The sequence below is a fragment of the Myxocyprinus asiaticus genome, chromosome 10 (assembly GCF_019703515.2).
Source record: "Myxocyprinus asiaticus isolate MX2 ecotype Aquarium Trade chromosome 10, UBuf_Myxa_2, whole genome shotgun sequence".
NCBI classification, from domain to species: Eukaryota; Metazoa; Chordata; class Actinopteri; order Cypriniformes; family Catostomidae; genus Myxocyprinus; species Myxocyprinus asiaticus.
The window spans coordinates 8,444,176-8,468,015 of record NC_059353.1 but is presented as its reverse complement, the minus strand read 5'-3'; the positions used below and the strand labels follow the sequence as shown (position 1 = coordinate 8,468,015).

General features: G+C 36.4%; 5 protein-coding genes across 13 annotated transcripts in view; 1 reads left to right on the top strand and 4 right to left on the bottom strand.

The window, feature by feature from the left end:
* The window catches only part of LOC127447258 (disco-interacting protein 2 homolog A-like), a 213,976-nt gene extending 210,502 nt beyond the window's left edge, over nt 1-3,474 (bottom strand). For all 3 annotated transcript variants that reach the window (XM_051709019.1, XM_051709021.1, XM_051709020.1), the window contains exon 1: nt 2,803-3,474. In XM_051709019.1, the coding sequence (XP_051564979.1) occupies nt 2,803-2,926 (124 nt within the window). In that variant the 5' untranslated portion in view covers nt 2,927-3,474. The remainder of the gene's footprint in view (nt 1-2,802) is intronic.
* Nucleotides 3,475-3,676: 202 nt separating this feature from the next.
* LOC127447267 (CASP8 and FADD-like apoptosis regulator) lies at nt 3,677-11,471 on the bottom strand. 2 transcript variants are annotated; one of them, XM_051709038.1, is made up of 10 exons: nt 11,351-11,471; nt 10,505-10,806; nt 10,302-10,407; nt 10,044-10,179; nt 9,764-9,831; nt 9,611-9,674; nt 8,938-8,984; nt 7,993-8,071; nt 5,450-5,960; nt 3,677-4,562 (listed from the first exon to the last, which is right to left on the bottom strand). In XM_051709038.1, exons 2-10 carry the CDS (start codon nt 10,789-10,791, stop codon nt 4,433-4,435), a joined length of 1,428 nt encoding a protein of 475 aa, XP_051564998.1. In that variant the 5' UTR covers nt 10,792-10,806; nt 11,351-11,471; the 3' UTR covers nt 3,677-4,432. The 2 variants fall into 2 exon arrangements, with proteins under 2 accessions (XP_051564998.1, XP_051564999.1); XM_051709039.1 differs by having other exon boundaries at nt 7,993-8,068.
* ybey (ybeY metalloendoribonuclease) lies at nt 11,352-18,764 on the top strand. Of its 2 annotated transcripts, XM_051709056.1 has the most exons (5): nt 11,352-11,519; nt 16,719-16,918; nt 17,201-17,332; nt 17,431-17,499; nt 18,620-18,764. In XM_051709056.1, exons 1-5 carry the CDS (start codon nt 11,459-11,461, stop codon nt 18,704-18,706), a joined length of 549 nt encoding a protein of 182 aa, XP_051565016.1. In that variant the 5' UTR covers nt 11,352-11,458; the 3' UTR covers nt 18,707-18,764. The 2 variants fall into 2 exon arrangements, with proteins under 2 accessions (XP_051565016.1, XP_051565017.1); XM_051709057.1 differs by lacking the exon at nt 11,352-11,519 and having other exon boundaries at nt 16,397-16,918.
* LOC127447282 (NADH dehydrogenase [ubiquinone] 1 beta subcomplex subunit 3-like) lies at nt 14,458-16,272 on the bottom strand. Of its 2 annotated transcripts, none has more exons than XM_051709059.1 (3): nt 16,172-16,272; nt 15,265-15,403; nt 14,458-14,801 (listed from the first exon to the last, which is right to left on the bottom strand). In XM_051709059.1, the coding sequence occupies exons 2-3, from the start codon at nt 15,396-15,398 to the stop codon at nt 14,651-14,653; spliced, it is 285 nt and encodes a 94-aa protein (XP_051565019.1). In that variant the 5' UTR covers nt 15,399-15,403; nt 16,172-16,272; the 3' UTR covers nt 14,458-14,650. The 2 variants fall into 2 exon arrangements, with proteins under 2 accessions (XP_051565019.1, XP_051565018.1); XM_051709058.1 differs by having other exon boundaries at nt 15,265-15,406; nt 16,172-16,248.
* LOC127447262 (ubiquitin carboxyl-terminal hydrolase 37) overlaps nt 17,873-23,840 on the bottom strand; it is a 17,410-nt gene continuing 11,442 nt past the window's right edge. For 2 of the 4 annotated variants that reach the window (XM_051709029.1, XM_051709028.1), the window contains exons 19-24: nt 22,654-22,814; nt 21,033-21,093; nt 20,809-20,924; nt 20,646-20,715; nt 20,372-20,510; nt 19,514-20,128 (exon numbers count right to left, since the gene is read on the bottom strand). In XM_051709029.1, coding sequence (XP_051564989.1) covers nt 20,047-20,128; nt 20,372-20,510; nt 20,646-20,715; nt 20,809-20,924; nt 21,033-21,093; nt 22,654-22,814 — 629 coding nt within the window. In that variant the 3' untranslated portion in view covers nt 19,514-20,046. Of the gene's footprint in view, nt 18,998-19,513; nt 20,238-20,371; nt 20,511-20,645; nt 20,716-20,808; nt 20,925-21,032; nt 21,094-22,653; nt 22,815-23,840 lie in introns of those variants that run through there. The other 2 variants (XR_007898365.1, XM_051709030.1) reach the window with 2 other exon arrangements.

The window sequence follows — 23,840 nt, the reverse complement described above, 5'->3', positions numbered from 1 at the left end:
TGTTCTGGCGGATAGTGAGGACCCACTTTAAAGACCAGCTAGGGGTTAGACAATTCCGTATATCAAGGGCTTTGCTCATAGAATTGTGTGCCAACTTCCAAGCTCTCTCCTTTCTTGGGCCAGTCACATCAAGCTATCGTACACTCATAACACGTGCATGAATGGTTAAAACACATCATCGTTTTGCGAATAGACTGTTTCCATCATCTTAATGCGCATTTGAACTAATGCGAAACTCTAGAAAATCCACCTCCTCCTAGCGCATTAAGTTTTATGCAAATCTTGAGTTTATTCACATATCAAGCATTTCCATTCAGGATTTCTTATGCGCAATTTCAAATGTGCATAAAACTAGTTGGATGGAAACCCACTCTGAGAAAAACAAATTCAAACCAAACTGAACTAGCAACAATGTAGCTTAACTTGTAACTTACAACAGAGTATACGGTGAAATCACACAAAACTTTCCGAGCAGTTTGGCTCTCTTTCACCTGTTTACGAACTTGTGTAGATGCAAAAAAAACCTTGGAATATTCCATTACAGCCTGATCTGAGGGGGAAGGGGGTTGCTTGTATTGATGGTGCTGAAAATAACTGCAATTTCAATCAAATCGGTGTTGTTACAGTGATATTTAAAATTTCAGCACACGTTATTTAGCATTAATGATAATAGCAAAGCATATTATTTGTATTTTTAGGGGACCCTTGGCTTCTGGGGGCTCTAGGCGGATGCCTACCTTTGCCTAGTGCTCCTAAGTCCGCCCCTGCCCTCTGGAGTTTACTTGTAAACAAACTATTTATGTTTAATTCATTCTTGAGCTCTTGCAAACATGTGGAATGCAGTTATGACCCTATTAATGGTATGAAATGTATATTGTGATAAATATCGATATCGAACGATTTGGAAAAAAAATATTGTGATCATTTTTTTGGCCATATCGCCCACCCCTAGGTTGACCTAATTTAACAGCTTTACCGATTAATCAGCACCGATAGTTGCTTTTTGGAACTACTGGTTATCGGCACAAATCCACACTGATAGTTGCAGATGTTTCTTTGTTGCTGCGATGATTGTAGGAGTACATGTTTTGTTTCCTTTATGTGTTTGTATGAGCTATGAGCACAGACATGTCTTTCGGGCTTATTTATAGGTAAAGTCACACACTATGTGTTATTTTTCAGGTTATTATTTGGATTTTGGTTGCGCAATAAACTGCATCTGGGATTTTTAACATTCAGTAAATCAATTTTAAAAACTATAAACCGATTAATTGGTAATCGGCCATTTCCACCACCTTAGTTATTGGTATTAGCAAAATCCAATACCGGTTGACCTCTACTTAATAGCCAACATCTTCTTCTTGAACTAAATTAGTGCTAATTTTTAACTCCATTTAGCAAATAGTAGCTATATTCCCACAATTCTGAAACATTAATTACAGAATCAATTAAAAATGAGTCTTGCCAGGGGTGCAGATTCTGGGGGGAGGGGGCGGGGGAGTGTAACTACAAGACAAGGAGGGTTAAGGACAATATTCTGGATCCTTAAGTTTGGAGCATTCCATTACCGCTCTACAAAAAGCTTGTAGAACATCACTCAACTCAACCAATAATTATAATGGATGGCCCTGAATTAATAATCACATGCAATTCCTAGTGCAAAAAGGTTAAAACCAAGGTCTTAAACATCATGTGAAAGAGTACTGCCCATAATTGGTTCTAATAACACAATCTTTATATATTATTATAAACTTTAAAAACATACCCCTGCAATTATATGAATTTCATTAAAATAACAGTCATTCAATCATACTGCAAGTTGCTTTGGATAAAAGTGTCTGCCAAATGCATAAATGTAAATGTGTGTACATGGGGGGAGAGAGTTTTGTTGCTCTTAAATGTCCACCTATTTTTCCATTTCTTGCAACAAGTCTCACACAGACAAAAATAATAATTAGAGTGGATAACTGACTGTCCAGTGATCTGAATATTATTGTATCCTCCTTTCAGTGTCCATATAAGATAAGTTAGGTACAATAGCCGTTTACTAATAAACATTATCTTATCTGAGAAGAAAAAGGTTTGATCAATATTATAAAGTGACTTGTTCAGGGAAGCTTTGCAGTGCCGACTCATATGCCACATGACATACAAAACATGCTGTTGTTCATGTCTGAAATTTCAAATAATCTGATCAAATAAAATTTCAAAATAATTCCATATCTGAAACCAACTCTCATTTAGTCCAACACTCATGTAGCCTATGAATGGTGATACAGTTTTCTATTACCAGTAAATCACAGTCCTACCTTTCCATTATCCAGCACATTCAAAATCACAGCAGGACTATTTGGATGCAGCACGTTTAATTACAAATTTTTTTTTTTTTTTTTGCCAAAACAGAGAATCAGTTAATAAAGATCTTGCACTGAGCCAACAAACTGAGTCTTTTTTTAGTTGTCCATTTAATCGCATTGCCTTTATTGTGAATGAGTGGTGATCCTGAATCACTGCTGACACAGCACTGAACACCTGCAGTACGCCGACCTATCATCATCTTCATCACCTCCATGCATCAGATCATGGATCAGAGAGCTGCATTGTAACGTTACGATGACAGATATTAAATATTTCAGAGCATGTGTGTGTCTAAACAGAATTCTGGACTAGCCTTTGCATGCCCACGTTTACAATAATGCATGAAACATATACCAATCCCTATTCATGGGTGATACAACCCCGATTTGCTGCATCGGTCGGGAAGGCTTCAAGACTCATACAGGCGGAAAAGCAGCGACTCACCCTCGGAGAGCTCCAGCTCGAGCTCCGCCAGCTTCTCGCGCACCTCCGCCGGGAGAGTCATCGCGATCGCCGGTGACGGCTCCAACATCATCATGAGTAATCCGGTGGAATTGCGTTCTGCCATAATGTTCCCGTGGGCTCAGGTAGATCCAGGTCCGCACCGGTCAGAGGGTTTGTTGTGGCTCAGATCAGCTGGTCGGTGGATGTGCGCGTGCTGCTCGCTTATCGCATGCAGATGTAAGTATTCGGGGCGGTTGCATGTATGCTGCTGTTTGCTTTTACAGCCCGACAGCTCCGACCACCTGAGGTAAAATGTTCAAATGCAAGAGCTACTCCCTTCTTCACGCCGGATTCAGCGCTGGCTCGCTGTGCATGACTAAATGTTTCCTTTTAATTCTCTGTAAAACAAAGGGAAACTCGCCCAACTCCGCTCTTCAATGCGCCGCCATCGCCATTGCAGTAGAGCAGCTGCGGGAACATGCCTGAATGATTCCTGAGTCACCTACACACGCACACACACATCGAACACGCACTTGAAATGAGAAGTACTCCAATAAATAAGTAATAACAATAAAGACGAACTTACAACATGACAATAAACACCCATCTACAACACTATAAAGTACAAACATTTGCACATTTTATTCAGCGTCCCAGGGGTTCCTTATGATAAAACCATGGTTGATTCAGTATGTGCACGCCTATACAAACTGAATATTCAAATTGACTGCGTGTTTTTTATTTTTATTTTTTTTCCTGTACTTTTGTTCTCTGGAGTTATAATTAAAAAGTAGTATGCTTTTCATTTTTATCACTGAAATAATTATATATATTAAAAAAAAAAATAATAATTATATAATACCCAGTCAAACCAGTTGTGCAAGAAAAGTCGTACAAAGTCTGTTAGTGGTAACGTGTACTGCCAGAAGGTCAACACTGCCAACATGTGGACAATTAGGAAACAACAAACAATGAGGCATGAGAAACATTTATTGAAACAATAGAACCTGATGCAAATTCTAATTGATACAATTAATATCAATATCATTATGATATTACTTAAATCAGGGAAAAAAACAGAAAATAGTGTAAAAAAAACTAAGCAAATAAATATTTTCAGATTTTGACAATTATTGCCTGTATCAGTCAGCTTTGTAAAGACTATGAATACATTTCAATTTAATTTCATTAACAAACAAACAAACAAAAATCTTGATGTTTATACAGTCACATAGTGGGTAGAAAAAAGATACACTATCAGATTAATACAAAATAAGTGTTTTCCAAATAATAATTTCTTATTTTGATATAATATATACAAATAATAAATTACAAAAATAATATATTATATATTATTAATAATTTACTATTGCAAACAACATGTTGCCTTTATAATACTACACTTATTATTTTTCTCATACAGTACAAATTGGTCTTTATACATGAAAATATATAACTACCTTTATGTTTTAGGAAGGTTGGTCATTTTCAGTTGGATCATTATATTTGAAGTTGACATCAAAAAGTTTGAAAACCCCTGACTTAAACATTTGACATGTTCTTGCATACACATAAACAGTACCTTTACTTATGCATAACCCCACTCATGTTTAAACATAAGGGTTCATAATCATGACAAATAGACATTTTTCCTCAGAGTGTGTCTCAGATTTAAATAGTAAGAGGAATCTGAAGATTTGTTATTGTGCTCATATACTGCACGATTCACCACCATGTGTACATCTACCAAATGAGTCCTCCTATAAAGAAAAGAAAAACATAGGCAATTAGTTCAACTGAAGGTTTTACTAGAGATCAATAGAGATCAAATCAATCCCTTATTCCGAAACAGTGAGCATACACAGCTAGTTAACAAACTATCCCATATTGATCCAGAAATGCAGTACAGTCCAGAAGTCTGAGATTACATTGAAAATCTGGGATTCAGAATCTATTTTAAGACTGGAAACAAACTGAATGTAGTAGGACTGAAAACAATAAATAAATATATGCATAATCGTAATGACGCCAAATTATTTGGAAATATAGGCAGTACTTTACAATAAGGTTCTATTTGTTAACATTACTTGATGCATTAGGTATCATGAACTAATTTTATTACAGCATTTATTAATCTTGGTCAGTGTTCATTCATGAAAATACAATTGTTCATTGTTAGTTCATTATGCATTAGCTAATTTTAACAGATTCAACTTCTCATTCCAAAAATATATTAAAATATGTTTAAATTAACATTAACCCAGATTAATATGTGCTTAGTTCATGTTAAGTAATGTAGTTAACTAATGTTAACGAATACAACCTTATTGTAAAGTGTTACTTAAATATGTAATATTCTGCACTGTTTCTACTTCACTAATGAATTGACCATCCTTTGTACAAAAGGTCTTTTTTCCTTGCTCCCATTGAAGCATGCAAGATGCATTCTTTGGAACATTCACAAATCATGCTGGATTAACATGGATCATCAGGTTTTGCACAAACTTGTGAAGTACATAAGTATTTTCACCCGTGGTCTCAAATTTTGGGAGCCGAATGTACGTATATGATTAGCAATCACACTAGATAGTATTATTGACTACAGCAAAGATTTAAATAAGTCCAACAGTCTGTCAGGCTGACCAACCTTCTCTGTCCCTCAGTTAAGGAGGATCGCAGAGCTTGCAGGTAAACAGACTGGTGGTTTGGTATCTCCAGTTTCTTCCCTCCAGTCCAGCAGTGGCTCCAGAAGACGTCTGCATCAGCTGGGACAGTTCTCATCCTGCAGAAGTGGACAGGCCCATCTGTCTCCAAATCTTCCTGATCTCCACACCCCATATACCCAGCACACCCCTGAGGCTCTGACACATCATAGCTCTGGATAAAGAAGAGTTTAGGCTTGCCTGCCAGGCCAGGGCAGGAGTTTGGGGTGAACAGGTGCCTGATTGTGTCCAGGTTCAGTCCTGGGCCATGGGAGTCAGTGGCCAGCAGGTCTGATGAGTGGCTTCGGCTGATAATGCAGCAGACAAACACACATGTCTTGTAGTGCTCCCGCTGTCGGGCCACTTCCGTCAGAGTGGACAGCATGTCTCTGACACTCAGCAGCTTGTGCATGATTACATGGAAGTGTAAGCCCTTAAATGTTTTTGCCAGCTGGTCTGCATGGACAGGAAAGCAGTCATGAAGTTACTTGATAGTTTTCGTTTGTCTAAAAAGTATGTCTAAACTTCATTGAATTAGATCATCAGATCAGTCAAAATATCAAAGCAAGAGCCATATGGATCATGAAATATTTAAAAAATCTACTTTAACCTCGTGCGACTCCACGTACACATGCGTGGATGTTGTACCTTAGGTTCGTTAAATGCAACGCATAATTTAATTTAAACTGACTGATCTCAGTTCAGAAGACTCTGTTCTGTCAGTAAAGGGTTAAACTTTCGACGTACGATCATGTGACAAAACAACATGGCGCTGATCACAGCGGAGTTTGTCTTTGGGAGAAATGCCAACAAAACTACATCTGGTAAGAAACCTAATTAAGTTTTTACATTGAAACTTGTTTGAGCCAAAAAATTAGAGTCTCTAGTTTCATAAGATATGCCATTTTTTAAAATTTGACTGCTAAACACAACGTACACTATTGTGTATTTTAGCAAATGTTTTCCTTAGAAATCCCGTATTTACTGTGCATTTTCACATTGAGAATCAATGGGCTCATCCAAAAGCTGAAAAATGTTGCTTTCAAAGGCTTTACATTGAGTTAGGATGAAAATAAGGAGCATTTCAAACTGTTCTGAGACCAGTGAAGACAGACAGCACACTGGAGGTTAAGTCATTCACTAAATAGGGAGCAAGGGAGCATCCTATAGCTCTCTATGCAGCTAAGTGCATTAAATTCAAACTTCCTATCAAAAGTTCAGTTTCAAGCTGCAGATGATGTTTGGACCACTCAACATGTTTGGCAGACATGGTACAATGGTAATCAGTACATAGATTCAGAATTAATAATATATAACTTTATTTTAACATGGTTGGCAGTGATTGGATGATGCTGGCCATTACTTTAAATCAGATTGAATTATGCTAATTTCTGATGTAATGTATGTAACGTCTCAAAAACATGAATAACCAACAGTGTTGGTTATTCAAGTATATATATATATATATATATACACTACCAGTCAAAAGTTTTGAAACACTTACTCGTTCTTTATTATAATTTTTTTTTCACATTTTAGAATAATAGTAAAGTCATCAGAACTATGTAATAACATAAATGGAACATATGGGAATTATGTTGTGACTAAACAAAATCCAAACTAAATCAAAACTGTGTTATATTTTAGCATCTTCAAAGTAGTCACACTTTGCCTAGAATTTGCAGACATGTACTCTTGACATTTTCTCAACCAACTTCTTGAGGTATCACCCTGGGATGCTTTTTAAACAGTATTGAAGGAGTTCCCATCTATGTTGGGCACGTATTGGCTGCTTTTCTTTATTATTTGGTCCAAGTCATCCATTTCAAAAACTTTTTTTTTTTTTTTATTATTAAATTGTAGTTTTATAATGAAATAAATTAATATGTTGGCACAATTATATTTTTGTCTAAAAAACTAATTTTAAACATTTAAACATACACCTTCAGATCAAAGATTTTTAAGATCATGAGAAACATTTCAGTCAAGTGTTTCAAAACTTTTGACCGGTATTGTATACTTGAATAACCAACACTGTTGGTTTATATATTTGAACCCATGCAAACAAGGTCAGGGTTTTAAAGAAGGCCCAGTCAATTTTGGCTGATTCCAGCCACCCCCTGTCCAAGGAGTTTAAGTTACTTCCGCCTGGCTATAATCTGCCAACATGTAGGACAAATAGACTTAAGAAATCATTTGTTATAGCTGCCATTGGCTTTTTAAATAATTCATCATGTGATTTTTTTTTAATAATAGTTTTTGTTTATGTTGTATCTATTGTCCATTTATTAATGTTTGTCTGATGGTTGTGTGTTTACTGCTGACTGTACAACAAAATTGCCCCTCTGGGAAATAAAGATATCCTTGATCTTGAAAAGAAAAATTTACATGATAGCAGGTTTTGAATAAATGAACTGAATAAAATGATCAAATCTATTTATTATTTGAACAATATAAAGAAGTGTAATAGAGATCAGTGATTTCTCACCTCCTTCAATGCCGACACAGTCTATGATTAAACACACTCCTCTGGGATCGCTCTGCATACTGTATACTTCTTCCTGCTGCTGGTTATCAAAGAGTACAAATCAACACACATCACAAACTGAGTATGACCATATTCTGTCTGCAGAAAATCAATCACATTCATGAAAACTATGCATTTACAATGTTAATAAGTACATGTTGAATTTGCATTATTATGCTAAATGCTAAACTGTAATTAAGTCCAAATACAGACAGCCAAACCGAATGAACTGAGTCCCAGACAGAGGCACTGTCCAGTGAGCAAGTTTATATAGTAATTATATATTACATTACAAATGCATCTGCTTCCACACTAAAACTCTAAATAAACAAATCTGAACTGAGCGTGAACGTTCCATGTGTTAAACAAAAATAAATGTTTGAATAACAAATATGATCTGTAGACTAGAGGTCGATGATAGTGGACTTTGCCGATACGATAACTAAGGTGGTGGATAAGGCCGATAACCGATGAATTGGCCGATAGTTTTTAAAGTCTATTTTCAGGAAAAAAAAACAAAATTTCTTATTCTTTCTTTACTATGGCAGGAAAAGATAAAGAGTCCAAAATGAATAAAATCCCAGATGCAGTTTTTTTGTTCAACCAAAATCTCAATAATAAACAGAAAAAATGAAGATTTGGTTCATAACGCATAATTGTTACATATAAACAAGCCCAAAACACACCGGGGACTCTTATTTTGAAATGATTAAAAAACTATCTGCAACTATCGGCATAGATTTTTGCCGATAACCGATAGTTCCAAAAACCAACTATTGGCACAGATTAATCAGTAAAACTGATATATTGGTCAACCTCTACTGTAGACCTATTTCTAATGTATACTAAATTAATGTTCATTCATATAGACATAACAGAAAACAGTCTTAAATCCACAATCATTACCTGGAAACAGGAGCTTCTTGCTTCTTCCTTCACAGCTGTCTTCTTATCTAAGTAAGAAAACAAAAACAAATGTATTGTATATAAATGCAGTTTAAAAGGCATGGATTAAATCTATTTAAATTGAGCAATATTTTGAAAAAGGATTATAATAACACAGAATTAACAGTATCAGTTTGGACACACCTGCCTGAATATATATTTGTTGTGAACCTTAAGACCTTTTTATCTACAGGCATACATGCTTAAATGCTCGAAATTAGATTTGTAGACAATTAAATTAATATGCCTAAAAATTACAAAACTACAAATGTAACTATATTTTTAATGAATGAGTTCAGGCCCAGATCTAGAATGGAAACATTAGGGGGGCAAGAATATATAACGGAGGGACATCGTGGGGGGTGGGGTGTGTGTGTTCGCTTGTCTTCAGTAACAGCAAAGCAAAGCCCACCCCAGCTCCTCCCTAGATCTGGGCCTGGATGAGTTGCACCTCATGAAGCTGGTTGAGAAAATGCTCAAAATGTGCAGAGCTGTAATAATATCTGTAAATAATAATAGCTAATAATAACAGTATTCTAAAATATGGAAAATAGTAATAATACAGAATGAGTAGGCGTGTCCATATTTCACTGCTAGTGTATTTCCTTGTTCTGCCCACTTTGTATGCACTCACCACAGAGTTTAGGAACCTGCCAAACATTGCAGGAAACTGATGACATACCAAATGGGTTATTCACCTGAGGACAAAACAGTGAGAGTTTACAGGAAATACCAACATGTAATTTTACATTTGATCCTAGGCAAAGCAAGAGGCTAAATCTCCTACCAATGCCTTTCTGCATCTGCCGAGTTGCAGTCTGTCTGGTGGGGAAGTTCCGTGGTTTGCCATTAATACTGTGAAAGCAATTCAATGTAAATCAATGGACTGATTCCATTTCCTCAAAAATTTCCACGAGCGCATTTCATGCGTATAATGACGCAAAAGAAAAAAACTGAAGAAGGAACTGAATTTGGATGAAGTCAACTGACATTCCTGTTCTCATTTACCCTTTTGTAACCTTATTAATGATGTACTCAAAACGCCTCTCAATGAAAGACAATCTCACCTCTCTGCTGGTAACGGCTGATCTTGTTAGCTAGATCAACCCTGTGAATGGACCTCAGGCAGTGTTCGATCATGTCCATCTTCTCACTAGAGAGCTGGTCGAGCTTCTCCAGCTCCACCACAATGTCTAAAAAACTCTGCAATTGTGAATATTTCTGTCAGTGCTTTTGATGGTAAAAACTTGACTATTTATACCGATGAAAATACACTGCATGGCCAAATGTATGGACACCCCTACAATGCACTGAGTTCATCATACCTGGACATTTTCCAGTTTATGTTTCGGTAAAGTGTCTCTCAGTAAGAATGTCAATGACTTCAGGTCTTCAGTGTCCATGTCCTCACTGACATCATCCATCAGTAATCTAAAAGAACACAGAACACAGCTAGAAAGGACAATTCTCTCACACACACAGTAAAAATCCCTATATATAGGGAAAAAACCCCTATATGGAATATTACCTGTATTCAGATACAGCATGTCCTAGTTTTAACATTTCCTCAACCGTACTCTTGTTGGTCCCCAGCACATCTCTCAGTAGATCATAGCGTTTTATGTTCAGAATGAGCTTGGTGAGAAACACATTATCCATCCTTATCTGGCACAACACAGACTGTAACATTCCTCTGGGATCTGCAGAGAACGTGTCCGTGTCAAGAGTCCCACACAGGTAAGAGATGCGCTTACATTCATCGGTGCTGAGCTCATCTGTGATTTGACAGATGGTGTGATGCAACTGCCCAGACATTCTGCTTCAAACTGACTGAGATAAGAACAAAAATACTACTGTTATGTGTCATCACTTTGAATAAGCCCATTTAGTTATTCATATGCATATTTTTATAGTATCATTTCTCATAAAAACTAAACTGGTGAGCTTGATGATTCATCATTCACTTTCACAGCTGAATTTGTGTGTTATTTCTTCAACGTGTACACGATTTGTCTGTTCGTCTACAGTTACAAGTGTCAAATAATTACATTAATATGGGATCTCCTTCAAATAATGTAAGAAGCTTTCAGAAACTTTGTCATATTGTTTCTTTATCAGACAGTGTTGGTTAAAAGTTACAATTTTACTTTTCAGTTTAAATGTAGTAACAATAGTCTATTTGTAAGAACAATTTTGTATAGTTATATGTGGTTTCATATCACTCTTTATGGCATTAGCCTGCTACATATGGTATTTTTGTGTAAACTATGGTTATCATGGTGTAGTTTGGTGACCACGCTAAATGTTACGTCATGACGTAAAATATTACAGTTAAATATTATGCAATCAAACGTTTAAAAAAGGAAAACCTTACCTCGAGAGAGCTTTTCTCTTGGTTGAACGGGGTGATCTGTAAAAAATTCATAGCTTTTACTGAGTAAAACTGGAGTTCCGTGACACAATGGCATCTTAGAAAGAGGAAATGAAAGTGACGCTTGTTGGGCGGGGGGAGTCTGGACATTCGGTAAATAACCGCGGTAAAGGTAAACGACTGTTATAGACATGTCAATTTATACATGTATTTATTTGTGGTAAATGTGTCATTTCAACACTGTTAGTGGAGGTTTTTTGTGTGTCCCTTGATTTATTGTCCATCCTGTTATGTCATAATACTATGATGACTTTTAATTTAATATATATGCTATGAAATTACATCACACACACTGGAGGTGGACATCATCCATTCAGCAAAATAATTTTGAGTTATTTGAAGTTTGTAACTCTTCTGTTTTGTTTATGTTTTCCTTTATTTTGTGGGGATAGTCATATGTGGTCAAGCATAACATGTCCACCCTGTTATGGGAAGATATATGGGAAATTAATGTAATTTAAAATTTCAGTATGATAATGTTAACAGAAATCAGATATGTTTGCTAGATATCATTCACAGACCATGTAGTGGCTAATTATCCACTGAATGTCCACCCTGACTATACCCATTGAACTGGATGGACATCTGAATTTTTTGTGTCATTTAGCTCAACCAGTATGACAAATAAAATCTTTAACATGTCCCTTTAATGATGAAATTTAAATATACTTGTAAAAGTATATTTTATTTTTTAAGTTTCAAAGCCAAAATGTCACCAAATTGTAGGAATGACACATTTGCGTGTGTGTGTATAACTACACTTGGGTTATTTGGGGTTTGACAACATACAGTAGGCCTATTCACTCTGCTGCCTTTCCCTTTCGATGAACAGAAACATTAAAAGACGTTTTAGGCAGACAGAAGTGCATTTATTACCATATTATTGATGCTGCATTTAAAGGTGCACTTAGCAATTTTTTTCTTATTAAATAAGTTTAACTCTTAAAGAAATTAATAGTAATTTTGAAACATATGCATATAATCATGACCACTCGCGTGAGATGAAGACTCAAATCATATTAGTAACCTTATAAAAGCTGTTTTATTCTACATTTTGAGGGTCCGCACATGGGGCGGCCATGTTAGAATCACATGACCAGTTGAATACTATACTCTCTTAATCTCAGTAACCGTCCTTTTATTTGACACTTTCACTCACTGATTAAAGTAATTATAGCTGACTGTGAATACTACATTTCTACAATGGTCAGTATAAGTGCAAGATGACACAAAGACAAAAGTTACTGAATGCACCTTTAAAGTGCAAAAAGTGTATTGCATTTGATAAAGTTTGGATTTAGTTTTGTCTGTCTCTGTTCACCGTTTCTTCTGTACTGTATAACGTATAATTACACTTTAATCTGTTAGAAGTTATGTTGCTCCTAAGGTAAACATCCCAAGGTGGTGTAACCTGTCTACTCAGACAACTTCTCATTTTCACACAATAATCTTTGCTATATAAAGATTCTTACTGTTCTATACAAATTGTCACAATAAAACAACTATTTCAATCAAACTTTCACTAGGCATATTTCATATCAAAAAAAGATTTAGCAGCTGCTATCTAAACCTGACCAAGAATGTCTATTTTTTTTAATCCCCTTTTCTCCCAATTTGGAATGCCCAATTCCCACTACTTACTAGGTCCTCATGGTGGTGGAGGACTAGTCTCAGTTGCCTTCACTTATGAGACAGTCAATCCACGCATCTTATCACGTGGCTCGTTGTGCATGACACCGTGGAGACTCACAGCATGTGGAGGCTCATGCTACTCGCAGCAATCCACGCATAACTTACCACGTGCCCCATTGAGAGCGAGAACCACTAATCGCGACCACGAGGAGGTTACCCCATGTGACTCTACCCTCCCTAACAACAGGGCCAATTTGGTTGCTTAGGAGACCTGGCTGGAGTCACTCAGCATACCCTGGAATCGAACTCGCGACTCCAGGGGTGGTAGTCAGCATCAGTACTTGCTGGGCTACCCAGGCCCCAACCAAGAACGTCTATTAAGACCTTTTATAAAAGATAGTTCTGGTCCTGGATGCTGATTGGTTAACAGCCGTGCTCTATTCATGATAAAGCACAGGTCTGACCTCTTCACGGAACTTCTGTTTGTAGCACTCCGCAGCACCCTTGGCTAAGTTATTTTTGTTGCATAGCAATGCTCTGTTTACTGCCAGGGACTATATTTTCTGGCTGATGGAGGGTATTTTATGATTTTACTTGCAAATTTTTGATTTACATTTCCTTAATATTTCCTTAATATTTTTATCATGTGGTAACCGTTTTATAAAAGCAATAAGGCACTCACGGCTGTGCCATATTGTAAATATAGTCACGGCTGAAGGGCTTCATGTCGTGCCTAACAATGGCCTTCAGCTGTGACTATATTTACAACATAGCATGGCCTCTCATGTCTTATTGCTTTATGTATAATGTATTACCTCATTTTGATAAATTAGCTTCTTTCCTGGTAGCTACTTAACTGAATAAATAATTGAGAAATTGAAAAGTTACTCGAGCATATACCTTCCATTATTTCTGTTGCATTTCCCCATATTTCTTCATTAAATTAAGTATTCAATAATTATTACATAAAAATAACATTTATCAGCAGGATCTTTAAAGAAAAAAAAATAATTGGTTCAGAAATGTAAACCAAGCATTACTCCCTGTACACACATTTGTTGATTATAACATGAGTGTTCTAGTCTTGTAGCCGTGCTGGTTTGCATTGTAAAAACAGTTTAACATGTTACATGTGTTTTTCTTTAAGGATTTATCAAATGTTTTATGTAATGTTTCCACCTAAATATTATTTATACATTTGCACCCATGTGTCTCAGTCTCTTCATACACCCATATTTAAAATGATATATTCAAAATCGCATCAGTTCCTACTGAAAGAAGAAATGCAGGCTCACAATGGCATTTATATTGAGAGCCAAATTAAATTTATTTACCTAAACAGTAATATCACAGGAAAACTTAAACACTGGTGGCTCTAAACTACATATATCCATAAAACATAGACAAAAATAGCCCAGTTGAATTAACTTATATTTATTCTTTAGACTGGTCATGGAAACATAATGATGATTGAACACACAAGTATAGGAAGCCCTTCACGGGCTAATGTCTTTATGGAAAGACAACAACAGGCTTAAAACCTGCAGGAAACACAGAGTCTGATGGTGACTGGCTCTTCTGAGCTTTAACTACAGTAGGCAAGCCATGACATTAGTGCTCCGACTTCTTTGGAGGGAAGAAAGCATACTCCACTGCAAGTGCCACTGCAAATGCTGCGAATCCCCCCTTAAATCCACGGAGGAGAATATCTCGGAAGGTAACAGGGATGCCAAAGCTGCCTGTATATCTCCATGCCTCATTCCTGCAAAAACAGAAGCATTGTAGTCTTTGTCACTCACTCTCAGATATAAGGCACAGCAGACTAAAGGCTCTTCCATTTCCATTTAAATCCATTTAATTCCATACAAAGCACTGAACTGATGGCCTAAAAGTCACTTGTGCTTCTCAACGATACATATTGTTCCGAATGAGCTTTACAAACGATAATGCCTTACAACCCCTAGTCAGCAAGCCAAAGGCAATATTCGCAAAGAACAACTGCCTAAAATATTTAGAGAGTGGAATTTGTAACACATTATTGACTATGAAATAATACTTGAAGTACAAGTGTCATCTTAGCTTGTCAGACCACAATCTCGTATCTAGATACAGACTGAGCGCTCAAAGCAAGCTCAGGGTGTTAAAATAGAATTATTGGCAAAAAGAAATCAACAATTAAGTTCAGATTGTATTGAGATGTAGAGAAATAAAACTCATCATCTTACCGAGCCCAGGGGTCCCTGAGTCCTCTTCGAGCAAGCCTCTGCTGGGTCGCTTCCAGTGGCGTTCCTTCCCATTTCCACACTTTGTAGTCTGGCATGGACAATTTGCCGTGCCCATGCCCGTGATCTCCACCCATGACTGCTGCTGAAAAAAAGTTTATTTTTGTGCTTGTTTATTAGGTGCTATTAGTTAAAAATCAAAAAGGGAAATTGAAAATGCACACAGCAGTCACGCGGGGGTCTCAGGAGGATAACAAAAGCAAAAATCTGGGTTACAATGAGGCACATACAATGGAAGTGAATGGGGGCCAATCTGTACACGTTAAAATACTCGCTGTTTCAAAAGTATAGCCACAAGACGTAAACAATATGCGTGTTAACATGATTTTAGTGTGATAAAATCACTTACTAACCTTTTCTGTGTAAAGTTATAGCCAATTTTACAAGTTTGTTGGCATTATGACGTAACGCCAAAATGTATGCAAGTGCTTTTATAAAATTATAAGCTTCGCATTTCTGCCTTTAAACCCTCCAAAAATTGTCACCATTCACCTCCATTGTAAGTGTTGAACTGTAACCTCGATTTTTGCTTTTTTTTGTTTTAAAGAAAAGGAGGGACGAGTCTAAATTATTTTTTGTGGTAATCAACAATATGCCACAAATGCTGTCGGCATGGGGGGGTACCCAATAATCAAAACAAGCAAGTACAACCACATTAGCTTATGTGTTCAGATACAAACAGAAACATCACAATCATACCAGCTAATGACAGCTAACTACAAACAATGACCTCTGATGCCGTTTTCAGCAACAAATCCAGCTTCATGTAAAGACTCAAAATTAAAACAACATGAAAATCTGAAAAGTGGTTTACAGATTGTGTTAGTGTGTTAAATAGCAGCATAACTACCTGTTTAAAACAATGTGACCTCCAATACGAACGCACAATAAATACCGGAAGTTCACTTTCTACTTCCTGAGAGGAATAGTGTCGTCACTGCACTGAGAAATAAATCACGAGAAACAGACATGCATTCATTTGTACAAACTGATATAAACATGATAAAATATTATCACAAGGATCTGTTATTGAAGCCATCAAAAGGGAAATAAACTACCCAACGTCTTTCATGAACTATTACGGAGCTTTTATTTTGAAATTTTCCCCAACCTGTCGTCCACATGTGTGGTGACCGGTTCGCGCATGCGCAATAACAGTTTCAAATCAATGGACGGGACAAATACCACACCGGGATCATAAATGATCAGTTTCACTTTATATTCTGCGAGTATAAATTGCCTTAAAACCTATAAATCTGTTTATTCTGTACGTAGCGTCAAAGTAAATTCGTTTATACGTACTTATCTGATATAGTCACCTTGTGAATGAGACAAACGCAAGAACACTACAACAGGGAAGATATTTTATTTAGATTCTGTTTTTATGATGGGTGTAGTTCTTCGGAATCTGCAGAATGTGGTGTCTCTGAGACGCGCCAGGCTGCGCAAAGATGTGGAGACACTGAGACACATTTTCGGCGTTCAGAAGTTTGACTTGGGCATCATATGTGTGGACAACCGCAAGATTCAGCGCATCAATCACATCTACAGGAAGAAGAACCAGCCCACAGATGTGCTGTCTTTCCCTTTCTATGAGGTACAGCTGCTGTCAGCCTTCATTTTCAGTCCAATTTATGCTCATGTCTGATAGGACACTGGGTCATTTCATTTACAGCAAACATTCAATTCCAAGTCCAATTCTACATATATATATATATATATATATATATATATATATATATATATATATATATATATATTATGAAGAAATATTTCAATAGGCCAAATATAATGAATGTGGAGCAGCCATTCAAAACTGAACTACTAATTCTCCACATGTTAGGCCAATTAAAAAATGAAGTTTGTTTCATTTCTCAAGGATCTGAGGCCAGGCAAACTACCATGTGCCCTCCAAAGAGATGATTATAATTTAGGGGACATTTTCTTAGGTGTAGAGTTTGTAATGCAACAGTGTAAAGAGACATCCCAGGATCTTCATGAAAGCCTTACAGTAAGAAATCTATAGTTTTTTAATTTATTAATATTCACACACGATTCAGACAGTTTACGTTAAATAAAATGGCTTGTCTTTTTTGTGGTGCTGCACAGGTGGTCACAGCACATGGAATCTGCCACTTACTTGGATACAGACATGAAACTGAAGAGGAGTGGAATGAGGTTGGAAATATTTCATCCCATGAAAATAGTTTTAATATCTTGTCAGGCTTATCATTCTGATGGCCATAATGTTGGTCATCACAAAGTAAAGCCAGACAGATTGATATTTTTGATTATTTGAGGTTGTATTTTGTGATAATGACTGGCTGATGGCACATTATTTGGTTGATTCATTATATCTGTCAGGAAAATGCCCTGGTCCTATTTTACTACAAAATCAAAATAAATTATATATTGCCTATAGAAAATAAAAAACCTATATTGAGGGCCATTAATATTTACATATTAACATTTTCGTGACAGTTATACACATTTGAGCCCCCATTTCTCTTCACAGCAATGCGAAAAAAGATGGTCGTCATGTTTTTGTTAATCGCAACATGAAAATAATTTAATTGTAAAGTATTGAAACTTAGTAGTACTCCCTCAGTTCTGCCTTTCATTTTTGCTTATTTTAATTAAAAAAATAAATCATGGCACAAAAACAGCATTTTTTATTGTAATACAGAAAAACATGTCTGATACAGTAGTGAAAATCATTATTGAAAACAACGGGTATAGTGAAATGTCCGGCTATGTTGTGGTAATGAGAATTGCGGGGTAAATGTGCTTAAGTGTCCTGAAAATAATTTGTCAATGCAAAAAATCGTAATGATCCTAACTGTAAAATATAATTGATTTCTTTTGTATCGATACAGGGTTAAATACATTTAGACATTTCTTTGACAGGTTTTGTAAGAATCGACCAGGTAATGTACAATCAGCCAGTCATTACCAGAAAAAAAAAATACCTCAAATAAACAAAAATATCACTTTGTCTGGGTTTATTTTGTGATAAAGACTGGCTGATTGTACATTACCTTGCTTTTTCCCCAAATAAATTATATATATATATATAAAAATGGACAAAATATTTACTTGAATTAAAAACAAATCTAATATGAAAAGCAGAGTTATACAAAAAACATCTGTTGCCTGAAACAACACTAAATTATACAGTTTAGTGGTTAATGTACAATATTTGACCACAGAATGCCACGATTGACCAAGTACTCCAGAGAGCCGTGTAATAAACATATATCTGCATGTGTCACAAAGTATGTTTATCTTTTGTTGACAGATGCTACAGAAAGAAAGTTATATTCTCAGTGAGTTCAACAGGCTAACTGGCCGCCACCTCGAACCACTTACAAAGAGATGTACATAGGACACGTGACAATAGACATTGGATGGATTCTTTACAGAAATGTATGGACTTGCTGGCCATGGAAAAACCAAGATTGCTGCTGAAATACACTACTAGAAACATCTGGTTCTTGTATCATATCATGAAACAAGCAGTTTTTTTTTTTTCTAAATAAATTTTATTTTAAAATGTGTTTAAGGAAGTCAAAGACTGAATACTAAGCACTTATTTTGAGCTTATACCACTGTTTCAGAGAACACCATACACACAATTTCCAAACAAATTCCATCTCTTCCATGAACCTGCTCAAACCTACCAGAACAGAAAACATAAAGGAAATGGTTACTGAAAAGGTTAAAACGAGAATGACAGTACAGTGTAATCAGTAAACAGTGACTTACAAATTTTGAACAAGGTCCTAAAATAAATAATCATATCAGCCGACTTTATATGAAGCAATCACATATCCATAACTTTCTATACTCCGTAAAGGTGTAAGAGTTATTTGACTTCTGAAGACATTCTACACAATGTTTGTGCAACTTCACAATGTAAAGCTCTATAAAGGAAAAGAGAATTGTTAACTAGGTCTGCAGGTGTTAGAGATCTTTAAAAAAGACAAGCTACATCAATACCACTGAGCTTGTTAATGTTTATAAAATAAAAATAAAACAAAAAACAGTCTCCAGTAAAGCCTTGAATACAAACCGGAACTATTCCCCATCTCTCTTCATCGCTATAGGACAGTTATTTAAAAGCCATCTGGCAAAAAGCAAATATTGCACCACATATTCAGCTGCATATCAAACAAGACAGAGACACCCCATATTTCTCATTCCACCCTTAGGTAAAACATATACAAGAATAGATTTTTATATGCAATAGATCAAAGCAAAAAGTTGAAAATAGAATTTTACAGAACAAGCTTTCTCTGGCTTAATACATTTCTTAATGCATAAAAGTTCACCAGAGAGACTCTTTAAATTAAATGCAAACAAAAAGAAATATTCAAAACCATAAGAAAAAAAGAAAATAGAAGAGCAACTTCGAGGTTGAAGTTACACTCTTGATAAACTCAAAATGCTTTCAATATAGATTTATTTTTCTTTGCTTTTCCCCATAAACATTTGGGTTTCTACAATATTTGCCCATGTAGTCTGCAGTCTTCAATGAAACGTTAACAGTATTTCACAGGGAGAAATGGGAAAATCGAGAAACAGAAAAGTGCCAGAAGTAGGTGTGTTGTGTGTATGGGCGGTCTTCAGTAGTACTGATGAAGGGTGCCACTTTTACCCTTGGCTCAGTTTAGCTTCTCATCAGTAGAAGGATCAGCCTGGATGGGATGTTGAGAGGGGTGAGACTCATAACGGCTGCAGCACAGTTCGGCCAGCGTCACCATTCCCTCCTGCCTTTTCCAGCTCAGACAGCTCCTCGAAAACATCTCTGAACACAGACAGATCTCAGATCACAGATCTGATCCCTTCAGGGGTTCAGCCAAAAACGACCTCAGATGTACTGCAACATTGTTCTCAGAGAATCTGGTGTTGATTTACTTATTTACCACAAAAGGGGAACAAAATCTTAAGCTTACTTTTCTTTACTTACAACAAGAATATAATCCTTCCCAAACCTATTACCATTAACTGATTGTTACAATTGCATTAGATCACTAAAGAAAAGACTTACTTGTGCATGTAGAAGAAGATATATCCACTCCTGTCTCGATCTCTCTGGACGGTAGACTCTTGTGTGCGGGAGACATCCAGATCATTGTATGTGAGCCAGGACTGTTTCTTCATGTCATAGACATCACTTATGTAATGCCCTATATGAGGGGAAAAAAAAATACAAAATCAGTCAATGGACTGTGACTGTGCTAAATGCAATAACAAAATGTGAAACTAAAAGTATTACATAATTCCACCCATGAACATGTAACGGGACAGAAAAATGTCACAACCTGACGAAGAACTGCTACCAATGTGACTGACCACACTGATGAGTCTGAAAGAGTTGGGAAGTTCTCCAGTCTAGAGAACAAAGCATTAAACAATCATTAAAACCACACCCTGAAAAAATGACATTTCTATAACAGCATTTTACAGCAAAGGGTTCAGACCCACCTCAGCATTCTTCTTGAGCTCTTCAGCCTCAGCTTCACTGTACTCCATATCCAGACCATCTTCATTCCCAGAGTCATCATCAGAGCACAGCAGCTCAGGCAAAGAGTTATTGAACTCTACAAGCACAAAAAGATCAGATGCACAGTGTCATACAAAAACATCCACATTAAAACAAAGATAATAGGATAATGACTGGAACAAAATGCTCAATTTCTCATACTGACCTTGCAGGCTGAGCTCAGTGGCTCTCTTCAGATCATCCTCTTCTCTCATCTCTCTCGCCTCCTGTGGAATCAACACAAAATTATGATTTTTATTCTTCTCTCATTTCACAACAACCATTGAAAATCAGTAGGACTATGTTTAAGCTGAATTAAGCAAATTAACTTTTTAATTTGGGGAAAGGAAATTGTGCTAAATAGGGGTGCGAATATTATACCAAGGAACTGAAACTGGAGGAACAATTTACACCACAGAGGAATACTGCCAAACACAATATACCAGGGTTTTACATTTAGTTTACCGGTAAGCATGGACGGTATTCTGCGATACAGTAGGTCACAGTAATTAACTGGCACTATAATGTTATCGTGGGCACTTCAAAATACCGTAAATAATTGTTTATTTTTCTGATCGCACAGTAGCTTTCTTCCATCAATGAATCAAGATTCACAACACTGCGTACATGCGGCATAAATGACATTTAATATTTGGGTTTGGTTTCTGATGTAAACAAAACCAACGTGGATGACAAGCATGGCTGAAGGAGGAACGCAGCCGACCCTTTATCCGCCTTCTAAAAGAGTTCGGTCGGAAGTGTTCTGGGTTCCATAAAAATGCAGAATGGATTGTTGGTTGAAGACCGTTTCCCTTTGTGTAAAAACATGTGGCAGAATAGTGGCAGTGAAACACTAACACCTCCAACATGTTTGCTCATTTGCGGGACAATTTTCCTGTGCAATTCAGCAAGATAAAGGTAAGTTGTGACAGTTCTGCTCGTTTTTCCAATCTGAGATACAAAATTCTAAGAGACAACTAGCTAAGTGACAACTAAGATGGAAAAGAGTAAACTGCTGTTGCCATTTGTAGATGTGCAGCTTGCTTTCAAGTTGCCGAAGAGCAGTTAGCTAAAATTCTGCTAGCTACACAGTAAAGTTTACGTCTTGTAGTAACAACTAAAATACAGTTGTAATAAGCTAATAGCAAGTCCTGTTATTAAGAGAACAACAATAAAGTTTGTTGATCTTTCAACCCGTTTTTGTAATGTAATTCAATACTGTGATAAAAGCTTCAGCAATTATTGTGATGTGAAAATTTGATACCATCACATGCCTAGTTACTGGCAATTCATTTTTAATTGTAGCGTATTTTACATAATTTCACAGCAGCTTTGTAGAAAATATTACTGTAATGTCTTAGTCTTTAAACCCCCAATTTGCAAGTCAAAAATGACTGCGGCAAGGAAATAAAACAACGAGATGTTAGTGAAGAGAAAAAAAAAATTCACAGACTTAATTGTATTTTGGAAATGTTTGTTTTAAAAGCTGTCAGCTCTATGGTTGTTTTAATGGCGGGTTCAAATATAAACGGGTAAAAGGCTATAAATATATATATATTATTATTTTTTTTTTTCAGTTTTTACATAACTGATTCAGGACGGACTTTGTTAAAACCTCTTTAAGGGTAAGACTTTTAGTTAGTACTTACTTTAGTAATGTAGTAGTAATTCTAATACATTTTTAAAATCAATGCACTGAATTTTCATTGTCAATTATTACCCTTACAACTCGGCACCACCACATCACCAATGTAGAGCAGGCAGAGGATGTGTAAAATGAATCTTACATGTTCCTGCAGGCTCTGGGCGAGGGCCTGCTGCAGCTCCTGTTCCTCACGCTCCTGGTCTAAGCTGTACTGCTTCACCCAGTCCAATTCTCCCTGCACACCATCAGGGGTCTGGTTCTCCTTGTTCTCATCCATTGTCAGATCCAGAGACTCCAAAGCATCTACACATGAACCAAACCAAAAACATTTGGTCTCAGTCCACAATCAGGGTTCATACAGCAATCACTGAATGAAAATCAATGACTTTCAAGTAATTTTTCCAGACCCAATTTTTCATATTTATTTTCTTGCATTGGTTCATTTGTGTTATGAGTGACGTTAACAATATTTACAAATCAGAAACTCTGACATGGCATGAACAGATCATTAACAAATGTATAGAAAAGGTAGCAGGCCAGGAAAATTAACACCATATATACTCATGAAATTGAATTACGAAATCCCATCATTAATATAATATGAGCTGTCAGCTGGTTAAAAAAAATGTGTACATTTGACAAGTTTTTACATTGAGATTCCATTCATTTGCATGACAAGCAATAAAATAGTACGGTCTCTTTACCACATCTGCACTGTCTAATTAGAATAAAGGTTTCTTTTTGGTCAACAACTGACTGTTTAAAAAAAAGAGGAGGAGGATATTAAAAGATACATCATTACAATGAAAACGGAGCATGTGGATCTCATCTTTGATGGAGACACGTTACACGGAGCAGGTTAAACCAAATTTTTACACTCAGTGTGTACTGAAATTGAACAGCCGCGTAGACGGGTCTGTAGAGTCACATGCATCAGAGAGTTGACCTCATTAGATGCAAAGTAACTATGGCATTTTACAGCTCAACTAAACTGAAGGTGACATTCCATGCAGCCAATCCGTAAGGTCAATTTTCCTTAGTGCATGATCATGTGACAATCCCTAATGAAAAGAATTTGGTGCTAAATTTCTTCATATAAACAACTCGAACACTGGAGAGTTTATTTAATGGCAAGTGCAACTGTTTTGCTTGCATTGCAGACGTCTGTGTGTATTGACATTTGGCAACACCACAAGGCACAGACCTTTTCTTTTCTTGCCCGCCCCAAATGTTACATAAAAAACAAAACAAGCTGTGAAGCCTAGTAGCAGCGAGTGCAGATTGAGCATTGCACTCTATTGCTTTTCCTGCAATGCCAGGAGTTGAATA